Here is a 20,235-nt window from a genome sequence, read left to right as displayed (position 1 = left end):
CTCACCATGGGTGCGTGCCTGTTCTCTCTCCTGCAGCGCGAGACAGTGTGGATCCCTGCCTCCCTCTGCACAGTGTGAGCCTGGCGGGCTCTGGGCTCTGGGGCTGGGTGAGGGCAGCCGCTTCCAGCCAGGGCTGGGTGGGCCGGCGTCCTCCCAGCCCTTTCCCTTCCAGCAGCAGTGAGCAATCCCGGCCCTTCCCGTGCTGCAGCCTGCCCCAGTGGGGCTGGTGCCACTACCTTCCTCGCCCAGTTCACCCAATCCTTGCCACCGTGTAAATAGCAATTAGGGCCCTTGGCGTGAGTTAGCCGGGGACAGTCCCTGGCAGCCAGGCGGGCTGGGAGCTGGGTGAGAGCAAGCTGGGACAGGAAGGGACAGTGGTGACACACCATGGCTGTGACTCAGCCACTCTCCCACATGCTGGATCACAAGGTCCTGTGTGAGGCGAGCAGCGCTCCAGGGCATTGCTAGAGCTACGGCACTGGCAGATGTTCTTCTTTTGTAGCACCAGGAGGAAGCAAGGTGCTCCTTGGGTTTCTCTCCACCCTGTTGCTAAGTCAGCGGTGCCTTGCTGCAAAGAATTGCCTTGACAGATCTGTTGCCCTTGTGTCCACAGACCTGGGCCAGAGTGAGCCAGGTTTCCGTGTGCCGTGGGGGCACAGCTGGAGGGCCAGCACGGAGCTGGGATGTGATGTCTCTGGCTGCACCGAGCTATGTGTTAGTCCTCATGCTGGTGACAATGTCCCCTTGCGTGCAGGCACGAAGCCAAGCTACATTCTTCCCGCAAAGGCCTGCAAGGTGCTGGGGGCATTGGCTGGACGGGGCACAGCTGGCAGAGATCACTCAGCCGGGGGGAGGGATGGGGAAGAACTGGCCTCCCCCAAAAGCATAAACCACCCAAGCTATCCGTAGGGTAAGGAAGCAAAGGGAAAGGAGTGACAGAAAGCAGGCAGGGCGAAGAGGCACCAGGTTTCACGGAGCGAAAGTGGGATGGGTGTCTCTACTGGGTGTGCCGTACCACCGGTGGTGCAGGATCCGTGCTGTCCTGGGGCAGCATGGGGTCCGTGCTGGTGGGCCCTATGGAGAGCGACGTCAGGTGTGTTCACTGCAGAGGTGTGCTCGATTTTTGCTAATACGCTGTGGAGCTTCCCCGGGCGAGGGGGGAAGAGGCGGTGAGCGGGGCCAGCTCCTCCCTGGGCTCCCGTGGGAGCTGATTGGTGCGGGCACAGACCAGCTGCCCAGGGCTGCCTGCACTTGAGTTGCTTCCAGAAGCTGACAAACCAGACTGGTTGGAGTAGGGCTCAGCCCCAGCCGATCCAGGCAGGAGCTCCCTGCACAGCCGGGCAGGTGCCTGGCACAGCTTCGTCCTCACCGTCGTGGGGACTGGGCTACGGGAGTGCCTGGCATCACCCAACTCGTTGCCCTCTCCTCCGGACTGCGGCAGGTCAGTACTGCAGCGGCGCCGGGGAGGAGGAGGAAGAGGACGGAGCGGTTGGTGGATGGTCACAGCTATGCCCCAATTGGGGCAGCGTATTGCTGAGGGAGATGGGCAAGCACCGCACTTTGGGGGCTCCGAACCCGTCAGCCTGGGAGGTGGCGTGAAACCATGCCGAAGGGACGACAGGACTCCGGGCAGACACTGATGCCTTTAAATCCTACTGCAAGCAGCACTGAATGCCACCTCCTGCCCTCTGAGCAGCACTCACGTCGCCGCGCTCGGCCCTCGGGGGCCTCCCGGGGCAGCCGGGAGAGGGGAGCTGGCTGCCCCGCGGCTCGCAGGACGTGCTGCAGGCCACGGACGCCCCATGGAGCAGGAGCCGGAGCAGGCTGGCGAGGAGGCAGGGCCCGGCCCCAGGCCCCTGCGCGAGGCCGGCGTGGAGGGAAGTGCCGAGAAGCAGAGTGAGAGCCCCCGGTACCCTGCGCCAAGCGGGACTTCAGGATCGGGGGGCCGGGAGGTGGCCGTTGAGCGGAGCGACCTAGCCCCGCTTCTGGGAAAGGCTCCCGCTGCTCCCCGGGGCCGGTGGAGCCCGGCAGAGGAGGACACAGCGGTTCCGCTCCTGTGCGGACCCAATGAGCTGCCTGCCCACGGCCACCGCGGTGCCTCTCCGCCAGCAGAGCTGGTCCCCCCTGACGCCGCGGGCCCTGTGCTGGCCCAGGAGGCCAGAGGCAGGGAGAGCCCAGCGTCCTGGGGGGGATCCCCCAGCCTGGAAAGCGCCTCCAGCTCCATCCTGAGCCTCTCCGTCGAGGAAGGCGAGACGTCGGGCAGCGAGGTGGGGGCCGCGGCGGCAGCCTGCTGCATCCAGGCAGCGGGGACCGATGGCGAGGAGGAGTGCCCCATCTGCACAGAGCCCTACGACGGCGAGCGGCACAAGCAGGCCCTGCTGAACTGCAACCACGTGCTGTGCAGCGCCTGCCTCCGCGCCATCATGGACGCAGCCGGCAGCGCCGAGTTCGGGCGCGTGCGCTGCCCCATCTGCCGCCAGAAGACTCCCATGCTGGAGTGGGAGATCTGCAAGCTGCAGGAGGAGCTGCTCTTGCTGCACGCCCAGCCAGCCCCAGCCTCGGCCCAGGCTGCGCCCAGGCCCGCCGCGCTGCCGCCCCGGCGTCCGGGCGTTGCTGGCGCCCTGGAGCACCATTTCCAGGTGCGCTTCCACACGAGCCGCATGTTCGGCTGCCTCCCCTGCGTGCGCTATCCCCTGTGCCTCATCCGCGGGTTGGGACGCCTGGAGCACCGGTGCAGGTGCTGTTACCTCGTCCTGCTGGCCGTGCTGCTGGCGGCCGAGATGCTCAGCCTGCTCCTCATCTTCCTCCCCATCGTCCTACTGGTGCTGCTCTTCCTCATCCTCGATAAATAGCCTGCATCCGGGATGTGCTGAGCACAGGGAGAACGGCCTGAGCGGGCTCTGTCCCACTGGGAGCGGGAGCAACTGCCCTCCTGCCTTCGCTCTCCGTGGAGCTGATCTGCCTGAGAGCCAGCCTGTGAACCCAGGTGTCTGGGAAACCTCTCCACTGTCAGTGAGCCCAGAGCAGGTGAGACAGCGGAGGAGCCGGGCGAGCTGGGGAGAGGGAGGCCCAGAGGCTGGTCGTGGGGGAGGCAGCCCCGGAGCTGGCGCATGGCCTGCGCCCAGCGCCTGGAGGGGCAGGCATCTTTCCCACTGGGCACCGAGCGCCACAGGCACGCAGCAGCTGAAGGATGGATGGTGCCTTGGTATTTCCAGGCGAAAGCAGGACCAGGGCAATGCCCCGGCCCTGTTCACTCTAGGAGCAAAGTCCTGATGCCGGCACAGGAGCGGAGCTGGGAAGGCCAGAGGAGCACGGCTGGCAGAGCAGGGCTGAGCTGGGGGCTCTGCCTCCTCTGCCTCCCTCTCGCCCAGCCCAGATAACTCTAACTCTCCCACTGCAGACTGAAAATATAAATCGCATTTGTACTGCAGCAGCGTCTGGCTGAGTTTGGTGCCGTGCTGGATGGAGACAGGCACGCCGGGGGGGTGCTGAGTGCGTCCAGCACTGCTCAGCCACAGCCTTGCTTCCTCAGGGCCAGTCCTGCTGTACACACACCCCAGAGCCTCCCTTACTCCTCACAGCTCTCACACACACCCCTGTGTGTGCACAAGCGCTCACGCACACCTCCAGCCCTCGCATCCCCAGCTCACGGCCACGACGAGCTGACTGGGAGCCCAGGCCACGGCTTGCACGGCGGTGGTGGGTCACAGCCTGCTCCCGGCTGCCGGCAGCCTTGTGACTCCAGGGCACAGCCGGGCTCTTGTTCTAGCACGCCCACGCTGCACCGACGGCTGGCACCGGCACAGGACCGCGGCACCCGCAACTGAGGCTTCGCTCTTCCTGCCAGAGCCTGGCTGGGCATTGCCACGCTGGTGGGGAGCATCTGCCCTCTGTGCCCGGACGGTGGCAAGGGCACAGGAATGGCAAGGTGATGGTTGCATCCTTTACACCCAGCCCAGCTGTGATGCAAGGAGTGGATGGTGACAGTGGTCGCAAGCCACCCTGGGAGAGGACAGCAAGAGTGCTGCCCCTGATCGCAGCACCCAGGCTCTTGCAGCCTCCCCAGCGCCCAGGCCCAAGCGGTGCCAGCCCGTGCTTGTGCCTTGCACACGTCTGCTTGCCTTTCCCTGCATGGAGATAAGAGAACAAATACTGCTCTGCTCCCCGAGAGATTTGCATTGGCAGCGCTGAGCAGGACAGGCCAGCCAGAGCCCCAAGCTGCCCCAGGACAAGCTGCACCATGCGGACAAGGACACCAGGGCTCAGCCCCCACCAGGCACCACCAGTGCCAGAGCATGGTGCTGGGGCTGTGCCAGGCTGCCCTGGGACACAGGGCCAGGCCCCAGCAGCTCACCATGGCTCCTGCCCCTCAGGCTGGCTGCAGTGCATGGGAAGCCAGGGAAACACCCTAAAACGGAGCCCCCAAATGACCCCCTGCAATAAGGAGAGGGCTTGGGAGGGAGCCAACCCTTCTGATACCCCCGAGTATCAGAAGAGGGTCAGCCGATCCTCGGGATGGCAGCGCAGGGGCAAGCTGGGCTCGCTTGCATGTGGCCGGGCTCTCAGCGGCTGGGGGGCCCAGAGCAGCGGCGAGCAGCCTCGGCTGCAGCCCGTGGCTGCCGGGGGAGCTGGCTGCGGTGGGCATGAATATTTCAGCAGCCAGGAGGGATGTGGGCTACGCTCGTTACCCAGCAACTGGCCTCTCCGCGGGCCGGCCCAGAGCTGCGGCTGCTGGCCGCATCCCAGCCTGGCGCGATGTGCTGGCCCTGCACACCCCAGCCCAGGGCAATGCCCAGGTCATGGTGCAGCTCCTCCTGTGCTCTTGCTCCCACCCATGCTGGGCAGCACAGCGCTGGAAGCACCTTGCCAAAGCCCTAAAGTGGCCCTGACTCAGTGTATTGGGCTCATGGCCCACACCAAAAAGCCGCACCATGCTGTCACCTCTCAGCCCCCAACGCACCGCTGCACAGGGGCTGGTCTGACACTGCCTTGCCCTACAGCCAGCCACACAGGGTTGTGCAAGTGGCCAAGTGTCCCGGCCTTGCCCTTCTGCCAAGGGCCAGGGAGGGCAGAGCCCTGCTGGCCCTGGAAACGGGCCACAATCACTTCCCCAGGGCTGGGCTCTGACACGAAGCTTTGCTCCGGGAACCATGCGGGATTTTACCAGCCTAGGCCCCACCTTGGTGTGCCAACGTGGCCCCTTTGCTCAGCTTAGTCATGGGCATCTCTTCCCCTTTCCTCCCACAAAGGGAACCAGGCGGGGTCCAGTGCTGCTGCTGCAGCCGTCCAGCTGCAGGGCCCCATCCTGCACCACCTGCATTCCTGCTCCCTCTCCGATCCCAGCATCTTGCTGAGCCCCAGCCAGTGCACAGGGCTGCCCCCACCACCCTATAACCCAGGGCCAGGCAGGTGCAAAGCCGGGCTGCAGCATCCAGGGGCCCCAGGTCTCAGCCTGCCCCAAGTCCTTTCCTCAACTCGGAGCAGGCAATGTGAGCACAGGGACACCCAGGGCAGTTCCAGAGTGCTGGGGCACCAGGGTGCCTGTTTGGGCAGACATCTCTGCAGTTCCCAACGGCGCCTAGTCACAGGCATGGGACACGGTAGGCCGGGGGTGAGTATGCTAGTGGCCTTGGAGCATTGGATGAGGAACCAGGGCAAAAGATGGAGCTTGATCTGAAATTGCAACCCAAGAGACCAACAGTCAGGGGTGAGCAAATAAGGGATCTCCTGCCTCCCACTCGGCCCTATCCCACACTCATTTCCAGCTGGCAGACAGCGCTGCAGGGAATAAAAGGACCTGGTCTTACAGGCACAGAGATGTGGGCTAAGGACTTTGCTCTGAAGAGAAACCAAACACTCCTTCATGTCCAAAACACACTTCTCTTGACCATGATCATCATCAGCAGAAAAACGTCAGATTTTTCACTCAAGTGCAAAACACCCAAATCTCGGAGCACTGCTTTGCAGTGAATCCCTTTGTCACCATGGTCGGAAATGCTATTTCCATCCTGCCTGCCAGCCCCTTGACTACACTCAGCATTGCAGGAGATAGATACTCCCACAACCCCGCCTCAGGGTGCGCATCACCTTATTGCCCTGAGGACCTCCCTGGATGCTTTGGGGAGCAGGTGGTTGTCTGGAAAAGCCTCCTAAGAGGATGCCGCAATGCCAGCACTGCCCATAAGATGTGTCAGCAATGGGGGAGGCAGAGGTGCAGGCACAGGAGAAGTTGTGCTCCTCAACCTGGGCTGGAGAAAAGCTCTTGGGAGGCAGCCGGCAGGAGAAGGGCACCTTAAACCGGGTCAGGCTAGGAAAAAGCAGAGACAGGCAGAGTCATCCCCTCAATCCCCAGCTTGCTCCCTCTTGCCCAATGAATATTTATTTATACAAAGTGGAACAGCTCCATTAGGAGTACCATGAGCTCAGCCTCGTCCGGGAGGGCATTTGCAGCTAGATTGGGCCTGTGGGGAGGGGAAGGCAATCAGGGTGGTTGGGGGGGGGGGGTCCTGCTGCCATGTGGGTCGCCTGGCACATGCCTCTGCTGTACATTAGCTGGGGGCGACGTGGTCTTTTGGGTAAACCAGACCAGGGCTCTCCTCATGGCTGGATAATGCAACGCTACAGGCAGGAGTGGGGAACCAGCCGGGGATGGCAGCCCTGAAGACACTTGGCTCCCACAGCAGGATCCAGGCTCCTCCAGCAGGGCTGTACCACTGCTGGGCACTAAAAGTCAGAGCCAGGCACCTAAATCCCTCTGGGGAAGGGCTCTCCTGGGGTGGGGGAGCTCATGGTGCGGCATCAATCTCAGGCAGAAGATGCCCAGCCTGGCTCCCGGCTGGGGCAGCAGGGATGACGGCGAGGCCTCGGCTCGGCCCCCACGGCATGCGGTGCAGGGCTGAAGGCAGCCGCAGGCGCCAGCAGCCTGACCTGGCGCGCAGGAAGGGCTGGCCCGCAGGAATTTGGCTGCAACGTCCGCTCACAAGGACTCGGTTATATTTAGCACACTGAGATAGCGGCAAGCGGCGCAGAGGGTGCGCCAGAGCACGTCGAGCCCGGGGCCGGGAAGCTCGCTGGGGGTGGTGTGCTGAAAGCAGGGGGAGGCCGTAGCAGGGCCTCCGGTGCAGGGACGCTGTTCCTGCACATAGCCCCCCCCTCAAGCCCTTCTTGCAGCTCCCACGTGTGCCTCATCGCAGCCCCTTCACATCCCCCCCAGTCACCTTCTCACAGACCCCCATAGCCCCCCTGCACCCCCTTCCCCATGCACACCTCCTTGAAGCCCTCCCCGCACCCTCTCACTGGCCCATTGCAGCCCCCCCCCACATCATTGCAGCCCCCCTAGCACCCTCTAACCCCCTCACCCCACAGGCACCCCAGCATCCCCCAGTCTCTCCCTGTGCACCCCCCTTGCAGCCCTCTCCCACCTTCTCACCAGCCTCTCAACAGTCCTTTGCAGATCCCCAATACCCCATTGCAACCCCCCAAATGAATCCTGCTGTCCCCATGTCTCTTGACATGCACCCACTCACAGAAAGCCCCCAACCTCCCACTGCAGCCCCCTACCAGCTCCCTTCACAGCCCCCATATTTACCCTCATGAGCACCCCCCACCCTACCTGTCTCCCAGCTCGGCTTGCTCCCAGCTGGCTGGCACTGGGAGGGCTGCATGGTGCCCCTAGCCCTGGGGATGTGGCTATCCCCATCCCCATCCCGTCCCCACAGAGTGGCTTGTCCGCTTGGGGCTCTATCCTCCTCTCCCCTCCCCAGTCCCCAGCAGCACCAAGGGGACAGTGAGGATGTTGGAGCTGTAGATGGTAAAGGGTCAAGTGAGGGAGCTGCACCAGCACCATGCCCCATGCAGGCAACTCGGGGCATCAGAGCATCACCCTGCACAGCCAGCCTCAGGACATGCACCGAGTGTGCCTGTTCTCACCTCCCTTATGGCTACTGCAGCAGGGCAGGGATTTGGGGATGTCCATCCAGCTCAGGTCAGAGGCATCAGATAGCTGTCGCCACTTTATCCAGCAGCAGCTTCTCCTCTCCCACCTCTGCCTGGCTCAGAGCTGCCCCATGCAAGGAGTGCATCAGGGGGTGCTCCCGCAGCTGCGCGAGCGAGGGCCGGATGGCTGGAGGGCCAGTGGGAGAGTGGTGAGGCCACCGGGAACATGCATGTACATCACGCGCTGGAAGCTGGCTTTGAACGTGGAGCCACCGAGTCAGCAGGAACCGGCGCCCAGCACTGGCGGGGTTGGCCGCAGTCCTCACACTGGCTTTTTAACCCCAGGAAAAATGCCTGATCTCAGCAGTCCCTCCCTGTCTGTAGGGCCAGCACTGCCCCAGGCACTCGTCACAGCCTTTCATGCTCTTTGCATTAACCTGCCAGTTAGCTTTTCATCCTGGGTTGCACTCTGTTGTGAAAGGCCTGGCGCTGAAAGAAGTTGTTGCAAGCAGCTTCCTCTCTGCTAAAATAGCCATTTCGGCTGCATGACTCCAAAGGATCCAGGTGTGGGCATGCAGACTGTGCTTCCCTAAGGAGGGCACAGCCTGCCCAATGTTTAGCCCTCTCCCTTCCCGACCTGGCAAAAATAAAGCACATTGAGGTCCCCCAGGGAGCCGGCCTGTGTGGCCAGATATTCCCCCAGTGCTCCTCGAAAGGGAACTGGCCACCGTTGGCGTTGTGCAACCCACTGGGGAAGGGAGCCCGCTCGGTGCCCCAGCCGTTGCAGGGCAGCGTGAGAATAGGGGGTATTTGCAGGCCACAACAGCTCACACCACTGCTGCACGCTCAGGGTCAAGCTCAGGAAACCTTTGGGCTCTGGGCTTCTTGCTGCTGGCAGCCCACGGTTCTTCGCCACGAGGAATGCAAAGCTCCTGTTTCTCCCCTAGCCCTGCACAAAATATGGCACCAGCCAGCTGGTCTGAAGGAGCTGAATTTAGGGAGGACATATGTGGGAAACATCTCCTGAAACTATGCCAAATGAAGTCCCCATAAGGGCATCTCCAGAGAGCTACCGATTCCCGAGGGAATGGCCCTTTCCACAAGCAATTGAGACTATTTTAACATTTAAAATAAGGCCATTTGGGGAAGGTTAATCCCCAGGAGCCATTTAACCCACCAAGGGCCCTCTCCCATCACCACCCACCAGAGGGGTGCTGCGTTGGGGGGCTGGAGTAGACAGAGCCCAGAAATTCACCCCAACCCAGGACAGAGATTGTACAACCAAGAGATTTTAAAAATTAACTCACTGTGGAGCAACCTTTTTTCACACAAGGCCAGATTTGTACCATAAACTCTTCCATGGCCATCTCTCTGACAGTTTGAGCAGGCCAGTGGGACCTGGAGCACTTTGAAAATTGAGCTTGGGTGCAGAAAGCTGAGCTTGGTCTCAACAGCTATGAAAGTGTTTTGGGGCGTGGGATGCCAGAGTAACTTTGATAGACTTTTAGTTTGCCTGAAACTGCTATGCTTGTGCTCCGAAACTGTCTCGTAGTTTTCATCCACCTGCAGTGTGCCCAAGCTGCCCCTCTTCAGTGTGCGCTCATTCGAGATTAATAGGGCTGGAAAAATGGGCTGCCACCCAGCACTTAATCCTGAAAGGCCCTATTTTTTCATTAATTGCAAATCAAAATCAAATTAGTGGTTTTAAATTTACTCTGTGCCCAGGAGGTACTGTGGAGAGGGGAGGACACGCTGTACCTTTCATCTTTACGTAATAAAAAGGGCAAATCCCTGCATCAAGTGCAAAATTACCCATCACTGCCACCTCTGCCCTGGCTCTACCAGGGGCGGTTTTGATCTCTTTGGAGCTCCCAAAACACCTCACTGTGCCACCACCATGTGAGCAGGTAGCTGAAGGTGTCTGCCCTGGGCCAAAGACTTCAGTTACTGTATGGGGAGAGGAGGAGGCCAGTCCTGGAAACGCGTTTGGGGTTCCCCCAACCCTGTGCCCTGACCTTGTTCCTGCAGGACCTGCTGGGACCACGGCAAAGCTTGACCCTCTCTTTGCTTTCTGCAGCTGTGCCAGGGCTTTGTGGGGATGTGGTCTCTTGCCAAGTCTGGGATGCCCCGTGCCCAGCCCGTGCCCGGGGCTAGCCCTCCTGGTTTTGATCTCCAGCACATCTGCGATACCACTTCCCTGAGCAGCTAGGACATGCCACTTGCTGGTTCAGCCACAGTGAGATCTTCGAGGCAACAGGAACTGCCGGGCAGCCTCAACTCTCTGGGGCTGATGTCAGCACTGGTGCTGGTGCTGGACAGTACCAGCTGCCTGCCTGCAGCACAGGGAAGCAACGCTCCTCCTTCAGTAGTGGTGACTGACCTGGCCTGAGTGGTAGAAGGCCAGAAAACACAGCATGACCCACAAAACACCCAGCGCTGCTGCCAGAGCAGTGTGCCTGTCCCACATCCATTAAGTGATGGCAGGCATTCGGGTGCAGAGCCATAGAAGCTGGGTCACCACCCCGTGGCGTGCTAGGGGCCACGGACAGCACAGGCTGCATTATTGATGCTGTAATTCAGCACCGATGGGCTGTTAACTGGTTTCATTTTCACCGGAAAGAAAAAACCCTGAAGTGCTGGGTGGACTCCAGCAGGGCATTGGGTGCTGGACAAGCAAGCGCTCACTGCCAGTATGAGCCATGTGTCTGGCTGGGAGCCCCTCGCTGGACCCAGTTTGTGTCCTTCCCTTTGCCAAGGCAGTATTTGGGCTGCTGGGAACTGGCAGTGCTAGCGCAGAGCTGAATGCGGTGAGCTGGAGCCAAGCACCCTTCCAGCATGGATGGGATTGTGGGGGCACAGGGGTCTGCAGACATCCCATACCGCTGGGCAAAGCCTCCCTGCATGCTCCGTGGGCTGCTCCAGGGGCTTTCTTTGGAGGCAGATGCCCTAACTACATGGTGTTAGCAGAGTATAGTGATAGATAGCATGGATATGTGAGCACAAAGGGCCTCTGCACACTCATGCACACACAAACAAGCATCCCCATGCATGCACACACGTGTGCACATGTCACCCTGCGTGCACGTAGCCTGGCAGCCACCCTGCTCTGGCCTCACCCACGGCTCCAGCCGAGAGGAGGTTCTTTCACATTGCTTCCCTGGTTAAACACAGTCTCATGCTGCTCCTGCCAAAGAAGGGTGCCCCAGGGAATATAACCTTGGTTCTCCCTGCCTCCTTTTTGTCTCCCTGTCCCAGATAGAGTTTTCCAATTGCAGTAAACTGTTTTTGGAGCAGACTGCGGGTACGCCTTGCAGAACCCAGTTACACGCACTGCGCCAGACAGGGTACAAGAACTTGGGCCGGTTACCATGCCCGATCTGGACCTTGCTGCCTGGCAAACAGCGCAGCAAGGGGCTGCAAGCACAGCAAAGCCCAGTAGGTGTGTGTGCACGACAAAGGATTTGGATTCATGTAGAACATCCTCCCCAATATGAAAACAGCTGCCTGGCACAGCAGCAATGCTGTGGCTGCTGCGTGCACTGGCTGGTGGGCCATGTCCAAGATGGAGGAGGTTACAAATTGTGCCTTGCGTTTTTCACCCACACCCCTGCTCTTCCTCTCAAGAGTGACTAAAGTGTGAAACCAGCCGGTCTCATCTAGTGGTGCCTGGGGTTCCCTGCATCCTGCTCAGAGATGCAGTGCCAGGGCTCTGCCTGGCCCCATGCCTGCTGCCCATGGGGCTGCCAGCCCACTCAGGTCCCCCTGCACCACCCATCCTGCCAGGAAGCCGTGCTCACGCTGGGCATCTTCTACAAGGGCCAAGAGTGGCCCTGCCTTGAGGTATGACCACAGGCAGTGAGCGCGAGGCAGCTAGGGGTGCTAAGAGCACTTCCACACCACTAGGGAAGGAACCAGAAACCCTCTAGCTTTTTAGGAGATCTTGGTGTGGATGGGGACTCTGCTTGCCCAGAAGGAAAGCTGGGCAGATGGCTGCCAGGATCCCACCACGGGGCACCCTAGGGTGGTCAGTCACATGCAGTGAGGCTGAGGACTAGGCAGGGATGTTGGAAGGCCAGGGAGAGGACCCAACCATTTCAGAGCTGAGCACCAGGTCAGAGGGAGAACTGGCAGCCCTTCTTCCTTGGAGAAAGCCCTTCTTCCAAGGATCTCACGCCACCCTACTGTCCCCATGAGCCAACTGGGACAGGGCACAGCGTTCCCAGAAATATGGAGGTGTCATACACTTGGGGGCCTGGCATTGGGAATGCTGGTGCCAGCAAAGGCATGCAGCGTCCCAATAGTTGTGCGGGTGCCTGGGCCCCACTCCTCCCCGCTGCAACATGCCACCGACACGCTGGCTCACCATTCGTTCCAATATAATCTTTATTGGGGAGATCGATCAGGGTTGAACAAGGCCGGGTATAAAACATGATCATCACAACCAGCAGCGGGAGGCATTGGCAGAGCAAAAGAGAAACAATATTGGCCCCCGTTCTCCAAGTCCCCCCACCCTCCTGTGCGGGGCCCCGGGTAGAGGGGCTAGGAGCGAGGCGGTCCCCAGGGCTTCGCTAGCAAAGCTGGTGGCATCACCTGCTCCCTTGGCACCCTGGAGCAGGCAAGCCCAGCCCCAGCATCGCAGGAGGGAGGGACAGTTTGGCCCCTCTCCCCAGATGGATGCTGGGCTTCGGCCAGTATCAGGAGCTGCTCTTCCTTCCAGAAGCTCCTGCGTGCTGGGGTGGAAGAGGGGCAGCCACGCAGGGGTCCCTCCTGCTTGCCTGGTGTCCTGGGATGGGGAGGCACATACGTGCCTCCCCAAGGGCTGTGTCGGTCCCCAGCCTCCTCCCCTTAGTCCTGTGGCTGTCCCGAGGTGCAGCTCTCAGCCCCTCGGGAGCACCTGCAAATTATGGCTTTTCATTTTTTTTTTAGGTTTGTTTTTTGCTTTTTGGCAGCAAACTTACCCCTCCAGATGTCCTAGAGAAAGCAAGACTGTACACAGGATGCTGCCACCCTGCCAACCCTGCTGCATCCCCACAGAGACTGCTGAGGCTGGCACTGGTTATGCCAGAGCCCCTGGGCTCCACTCACCTGGAGAAGGGACTATGGCCAGGACCGTGGCCAGGAGCTAAACTTTGCCTTGGGCCCCCCCTTGCCTTGGCCAGCTGAATTGCCCTGCTCAGCCCAGGGCTGTGCAGGAGCTGGACGGTTGTTTCGGAGGCATATGACGGGCATCAGACCCAGCGCAGTGGCTGCGTGGCCGTGACCCTGAGCTGTCCTGCAGGACATCGCTGTGGAGCCCGGGGGTTCCCCTCAAGCCCCATGCGGACAGGGCCCCAGAGAACGGGCACAACTCAATGCCTTTATTAACATGTAGTGGCCTGGAAGGGGCGGCCTGGGACACATGGGAGAAAACAAGAATCCTCCAAAACGAGGATAAACTGGAGCTTTCCTCAAGGGCCTGCGGAGAAAACGGGCCGCGTGTCTGCTCGTAACCGAGGGGCCAGTGCAACGGCTTGACTTGGCTACACCGACTCAGACGCATGTTGGATTGGCCACCAAGATGAAAGCTTTGGCAAATAACTTACAGAGAAGAATGGGCAGTTGGGGGCCTGTCCTCGAGCCCACTCCTGTCCCGTGCTGGCCGGGTGACCCCACACAGCGCCGTGCACTTCCAGGGCTCTTCATCTCATTATCAGCCCGTCTTGGGTGGCCTCGCTGGCCACAGGATGATGGAGATGGTGTCACTGGCAGGTCACCGGTGGGGACCGAGCATCCAGTCTCGGCCATGTCTCAGGAGCCAAGGGGCAAGAGGAGCACGAAGCCACCCGGGGAAGGAGCACAGAGGGCTGCTCGATGCCCGGCGCAACAACTGGGGCAGAGGGGGTGCAAGCCACAGGATGGGGAGGGCTGGAGCCCATGGACTTGCTGATGGACCTGCTCCCAATCCCAACGTTCCTCTCCCCAAGCACCACCAGGGTGCGGGGGACCACCACATCCCAGCCCAGGTCCATGCCGTGTCCTGTGTCCAGGCCACATCCCAGGGTGCAGCATCCCCCCCAGCCCCCCTGGACAGCCTCTGCCCCAGCGGCAGTGAGGTGGGGGGGAGGCCCAACCTCTGGGCCATGGAGAGGACTGGCGCGTCCCTCTGGCTGCACAAGGAGAAAAGAGGGGGGCTGGGGGGTGCTGCAGCCCGGCGGTGGTGGTGCTGTCCTCTCCCTCCCGCGGGACGGCCCCACGGTCAGATGCGGCGAGCGGCACGGGGCGACGGCAGAGCTGGGCGCGCAGCTTACATGATGGTGCAGGAAGACAGCGGATTTCGGATGTGGCAGGTGCAGGCCGCCCCGCAGTACTGGCGAAAGGTCTGGTAGCAGCTGCGGTCGGTGTCGCTGCTCCACTGCACGGGGTTGGAGGCCAGGGCCTCGGCGGGCAGTCTGTTGAGGATACTGGTGTTCACCGCCAGCGCCGCCAGCCCGTAGTCGGTGAAGAGCACGGTCTCCCGCTTGCAAGTAGGGCAGGAGATGAACTTGTACTTGGGGCAGGACTCGTAGAGGATCTGCAGGCACTCCTCACACACCGAGTGCAGGCAGGAGAGGATGCGGGGCCGCTTGTTGGTGAAGTTGTACATGTGGCCGCAGGTGGGGCACTCCAGAGGCTCGCAGGGCGTCGAGGGGTGCAGCACGTACTGGTTCACGATCACCTCGTCCGACGGCGGCTGCCGGTGGTAGCACACCTCCGAGCTGCCCTTCCGCTGCCCCTGGTACAGTCGCTCTCGCCGCGGCAGGGGGGGAGTCCGGGGCAGCCCCAGGGAGCCGGGGGTAGCGTCCAGCGCAGGGATGTCTCCGCAGGCCTGGTTCACGATGATCTCGGACTCGGACGGCCAGGCGCGCTTGGCCACGAGGGGCGGCTCGCGGCGTGGGGCTGGCGTGTAGCGGGGCTGTGAGGCCTGCAGCTCCGAAAACTTCTCCGGGTGGATGATTTTCATCGCCTCCATTTTAATGATGACCTGTTGCCCTTTCAGACACGACATGAGTATCGTTTTTACATTACTGTCCACTGCTCTGGGATCTCCGAGGGACGCCTGCATGAGGCTAAAACATGCCGGCAGCATGCAGGGCTTTCAATCTCGTTCTGGCCGTGAAGCAGCAGCACCGGGGAAAGCGGCCGGAGCAGGAGCACATCCTGGGGAAACGGTGCGGTGCGAGGAGGCCCTGGGTCCTTCGTCTCAGCTCAGCCCCAGAGGTGCCACTCGCGAGGCTGGAGGCGTGCACGGGAAGGCGCTGCGCTCACAGCGACATCCTGCCTGCACCCGCCTTTGAGGACAACACTCGGGCGGGCGATCAAAGCATCTGCTCCCCACTGTGCTTTGCCGGGATGTTAATAAGATGACATTGCCTGTCACTCGGCAGCTCCCCCCTTTGGTTTTTCTGGCACTTCCCAGCTGCAGTTGGAAAGAGCAAATTGAAGCCGGAGGCTTCGGGGAGGCCAGCTGTTCCCGGGGCTGGGTGCTCACTGGGAGCAGGTGAGTCAGGAGGGGCCACGGCCCAGGCTGGCTCCCAGCAGGAATGTGGGCAGTGCTGCCCGCACTGAGGGCAGCCCACACGTCACCCCAGCCCCTGCCTCCACCCGGCCTTTATTCCTGTTTATGTGCTGTAGGATCCTCGTGGAGCTGAAGAATGTGTTTGCAAATTCCTTTGCTCTGACTTCCCGGCTCTCCCACGTGCTGTCACTGGTATCCGCGGAGCCGGTAGCTCCTGCAGAGTGCTGGGCAAGGACCAGCCCCGGGGTCAGAGAGCATCCCGTGCTCACCGGCGTCGGGTCACGCTCACCTTGACTTGCACTGCGGCTGCAAAGTGCCTTCTCCCCACTGTCCCTACCGGCTCCGGCACCTTTGTCCCCAGCTCAGCTTCACGCTTGCTGGGAAAGGCTGGAAACGAAAAGTGAGAGGGATTTGGCTCCTGGGCTCTTCAGGGCTCTTCGGGCTGCCAGCATTCCCTCAGGATGGGTGGCTGGCTGCATCCTGGCAATTTGGCTCTCTGCTATCTGAGGCACCGGCCCGACCGGTCCTGTCCCCCTGCCCTGCATGCTTTGGCTGGCCAATGGAAGTGGGAGAAGCCAGGTATTTCCCCCCCAGGCATCTCTGAGACAGTCCCAGGAGGAGGATGGCTGGGAAGGGGCCTGCAGACCCTCTCTGCCCTGGGGGATGTGCCCTTGGCACCCTCACTACCAGCCCCAGGCCCCTGCGCCCTGCTGGGTCCTTCCTGGAGGGGCTCCCCAGCCAGCTTTGCCTCTGTACAGGGCTTTCGCTCACGTTTAGCCCCTCCTCTGCTCTGTGGATCTATTTTTACCTCTCTCGCTTGCTCCTGATCTGTCCCTGCTAGTCTCTCTCTCTCCTTCTGCTCTGGCCCTGCTCCTCTCTGCCTCCGCAGCCCCCCTTCTGCCTTCTCCAGCAGCCCTTGTCCGGGGGCTGCTGGAGAAGATGTAATTTGGGGGCAGGAGGTGGGGACGGGTGCTAGTCAGCCCGTGGCCATTTTCTTCCTCAGGCAGCCCAGGCGACAGCCTGTCTCTCCTCTGGGAAGGGTGAAGGCGCTCTCTCCATCATGCTGCAAATCCTGTTAGCGGGATGCCTGCTCCAGTCAAGCCCTGCCATACTTGATGGAGGTGGCCCAAGGGGGCCATCTGGTTGCGACAACAGCCCTCAGGGTCGGGGAAAGGCCTGCGGGTTTCAGCCCCTTCCCACACATTGGATCTCTGAGACCTGCCAAGTGCTCCATGGGCAAAGCCCCTGCCCGACCCCAGCCTGCCTGTTCGCACGGGGATAAGCCCTGGCTGCAGGATCGGGTCCCGTGGAGCATCGTGACACCTACCCTGGGGAGGGGGGCCTACACCTTGCACCTCATATCCCGCAGCCCCAAATCCTGCACCCTGTGCCCTGCAGCCAGCACACGCACCCCCAGATCATGCAGAAGCAGCACCCGTGGGCTCGCGGCCCGCAGTGCCACGCGGTGCTCACGCAGACGCTCACCGGCGGCACCCCAGCGGGCACCAGTGCAGCGATGCGCGCGGGCAGGCAGCTGCCACGCATGGCCACTGAGGTTCTGCACCCTGATCCACAATCCCTGTGCTGGCACACCCCTTCATGCACAGCCCTCGCACAACACCCCCGTCGTACCCCATGTTCGCACCAGGTGACACAGCCCTCCCACAGCACACGACACCCACCCCGACACACATGCACAGACGCCCGTTAAGGACCTTCCCCACGACGAGCGTGGTCTCCCGCTGCAATCCCTGAGGACATGCACACACTGTTCACCCTGGCACATGCATCACCATGCAATGCTCGCCCCCATGCCCCATGGCACCGGCACACTCACAGCCCAGCTGTGCACGCATACAAGTGCACGCACGCACGCACACGTCTGCACACCCGTGTGCGTGCCTGGCGGGGGATGCCCCCCACGGCAGGCAGGCTGAAAGGACAGTCTCTACCAGTGGTTACCTGTGTTGGGCTGCAGCGCTGGACCGCCGTGCCTTGGGCAGAGGATCCTGGCGTCGTCGTGTCCCTGGCTTATCCCCCGGAGCCCCTGTCTGTCCCCAGCAGGGGCTTGGAGGCCTAACTTGCTAAAGGTTATCTGAAAGGCAGAGGGATGCAGGCCTGGCACTGCCTGTACAAAGTCCTGGCTCCCTGGGGATGCTGGCAGGTCTCCACAGCCTCCCCAAACCTCGTCACTGGGCCGCACGTCCAGTCCGGCTTCCCGCGGCCCCCCCACCTCCAGCTCGAGCAGCTTCCTCAGCCGTAAACCCTGCAGCGAGGGGAGATTATCTCTGAGCGGCAGGGCACAAAGGCAGGGCTGGCAGAGCCAGGCTCTTCCCCAGCTCTCCTTGCTCCAGATGCTCTGCACAGGCCAGATGTCCAGGGTGCCTCAGGGCGAGCAGGCGTGCAAACCCGCCAGGTAACGCCGATGATGGTGCCGTCAGGAAGCCAGCTTCCGTGCTGCCGCCTGTGCCTGCATCTCCGGTCCCCGCGATGTGACTCACTCCCCTCAGGGGCTGCAAAGCTAAAGGGCAACCTCCTCCGGCAGCGTCCGCCGCTCCCGCGCTGCCCCCGCCGCCGCTGCCCGCGCTCGGCAAGCCGGTGCCCCCGCGCTCCCCGGCGCGGCACGGCGCAGAATCTTGCTCGCCCAGATAAGAGCTGATGCAACCCTCCCGGCACGGGGTATCTGCAGGCTGCGGGGCTCACAGGCGGCTGCAGGCTCCTCCGCCGTGCTCGTCTCCGCAAGGACGAGCTCCTCAGCAGCGCAGCAGGTGCAGAGCCGGCCGGGAGAGGCGGCCTTGCTGGATGCTCTCCGTTGCCAGCAGCTCCTTTCCCGTTTCCTCCAGGGCGCCTGGGGCCGGAGGCTGCTTTTGTGCCGCCCTCCCGGTTCGCGGCAGCAGCCTCCCTCCGCTTTTCCCCCCGGGGACGATGGGCGGCGGGGGCTGTCCGCCGGGCGCCGCTCAGCCGGGATGCAGCGCGCCGAGGAGCGGCTGGTGCGCTGCGCGCTCTCGCTGCCTCGCTCCGCGTCTGCAGTGGGTACTGCAGTGATGCAGCCGGCTCACATTTCTTTCAATCAGCAGCGCGCCGAGCCCGGTGGGCCGCAGTGCCCTACGTCCAGCGCCGGCGCCCTCCCCCTCTTCATTCATCAGCCGGAGCCTTCCCGCAGCAGCGGGGCTCCCTCCGGGCACCCGGGCCCCCGCTGCGGCCGAGGGGGCCTGTCCCCCGCCGCCGGCCGGCCGGCTGCAGCCCCGGGCGTGCGCGGCGCACGCTGCGGGCGCCGCTTCCTTCCTCCCCCTCGCGCCGGCTCCGCCACGCGCGCGCCGCGGCGAGGCCCCCCGAGCCTCCCCCAAAATGCCCCCGTGGCCTCCCCTGCCCGCCGCGCTCGCCCACGGCGCCGCGCGAGGCCGGCTGCGGCCCCGAGTCCCGCCTGGGCGCTAGGCCGGTGCTTCCCCCCCCCCCCCCCCCCCGCCGTGCAGCCCGGGGCTGAGCGGGGTGTTTCGGAGGGGCCTGCAGTGACTCAGCATCCGACGCGGCTGGAAACGGCTCCACGGGGAGCAGGATTTGGGGAAGAGTGGGCTCCGTCACTCCGAGGCCACATAACTTGGGGCTTGGGGAGAAAGCGCAGCTTGAACAAGCATGTTGCGGCCAAGAGAGAGGCCCCCCGCGAGCAGCACCGGCGGTGAAAGCCGTTGTGCCGGGAACGGCCTCACCTCCCTGTCCCAGCTGCCAAACCAGACCCATCACCCCTCCTGCACTCCACAGGCCCCTGGCCCCACTGCCACGCCTGAGACCCAATTCAGGAGGACTCCAGGAGGCAGCCAGGACCCGCAGCCACCCCAGCCCTGGAGCAGAGGGGCTTCCCCCCTTGCCGAAAACCCAACTGAGCATCCCAATCCTACCCAAGCTCTAGGGAGCGGGGGCTGGGGCACAGGACCCGCTGATCCACGAGGGATGTGGTGCTCTTGGTGTGCATGTGGCGGGGGTCACACTGCTGCCCAGGTGTCAGCAGTGCTGTCAGGTCCCTGGAGAGCCCAGCTGCACTGGGAGGCCTCGCGTTTTGCTGTGCTCCTGATGTTTTGATCCCCTCCCTGGCACAGACAGACATGAGCTGGCGGGTGGGGGATGCCCTGCGTCATGCCCCAGTGAGGACTCCCGGTCCATGCTTCCCAGTGAGCGCTGGTTCCCGCTGTGCCCCAGTGGGTGCAGCTGGGAGATGCCCCGGTCAAGCAGCCGGCATGAGGGTCCTGCCCTGCAAGGAGCTCCTGGTCTCCCCCAGCTCAGAGCAGCCTCGAAAGCAGCCACGCTCAGACCCAGTGGTCACAGCCAAACTCTGCCAGCGGCGGTGACCCAAGGTGCACGCACACCCCAACCCGAAACGCTTCAGTCCCCCATGCCACCCTGGCTGTGGCAGGGCTCCGGCAGGCAGCTCTCCAGGTTCCTTCAGGTGCTGCTGGGGTTTTTCGGCTCCTGCCTCCCTCAGGCACTCTGGAGCTCTTTATACTGCTCCTCCTTTCCCTTGCTCAGTTATCCCCTTGAATCAGTCTGACTGGATTGTGATCCCCTTCCCCCGCCTTATATTTATTTCTGGTGGGCGAAGGGCTCTGTGCTCAGGCCCTGCTCATTGACCCTCCATCCCTCGCTGCAGCAAAGCCCCCAGCCATGGCTCAGCCACACAATTCCCCCTAAAATAAGGGGTCTATCTGGAGGCATTGCAGGGATCTCTGGCCTGGCTCCACTCTGTGACCACACAGTCACATCTTTGCTTTTAT

General features: G+C 62.4%; 2 protein-coding genes across 2 annotated transcripts; one reads left to right on the top strand and one right to left on the bottom strand.

Moving 5' to 3' along the window:
* Positions 1–1,660: 1,660 nt before the first annotated feature.
* Positions 1,661–2,958, top strand: LOC138061713 (ring finger protein-like). The gene has a single exon (XM_068914395.1). It carries the CDS (start codon positions 1,803–1,805, stop codon positions 2,850–2,852), a length of 1,050 nt encoding a protein of 349 aa, XP_068770496.1. The 5' UTR covers positions 1,661–1,802; the 3' UTR covers positions 2,853–2,958.
* Positions 2,959–12,300: 9,342 nt separating this feature from the next.
* Positions 12,301–17,706, bottom strand: RNF208 (ring finger protein 208). Its single transcript, XM_068914948.1, has 2 exons — positions 17,432–17,706; positions 12,301–15,856 (listed from the first exon to the last, which is right to left on the bottom strand). The coding sequence occupies exon 2, from the start codon at positions 15,038–15,040 to the stop codon at positions 14,219–14,221; it is 822 nt and encodes a 273-aa protein (XP_068771049.1). The 5' UTR covers positions 15,041–15,856; positions 17,432–17,706; the 3' UTR covers positions 12,301–14,218.
* Positions 17,707–20,235: the final 2,529 nt, after the last annotated feature.

Source organism: Struthio camelus, chromosome 20 (genome assembly GCF_040807025.1).
Source record: "Struthio camelus isolate bStrCam1 chromosome 20, bStrCam1.hap1, whole genome shotgun sequence".
Classification (NCBI taxonomy): domain Eukaryota; kingdom Metazoa; phylum Chordata; class Aves; order Struthioniformes; family Struthionidae; genus Struthio; species Struthio camelus.
This window is presented reverse-complemented; position numbering and strand designations above follow the sequence as displayed.

Coding starts and splice junctions, on each gene's coding strand:
- LOC138061713 (XM_068914395.1), top strand. CDS start 1,803: ATGGAGCAGGAGCCGGAGCAGGCTGGCGAGGAGGCAGGGCCCGGCCCC.
- RNF208 (XM_068914948.1), bottom strand. CDS start 15,040: ATGCTGCCGGCATGTTTTAGCCTCATGCAGGCGTCCCTCGGAGATCCC.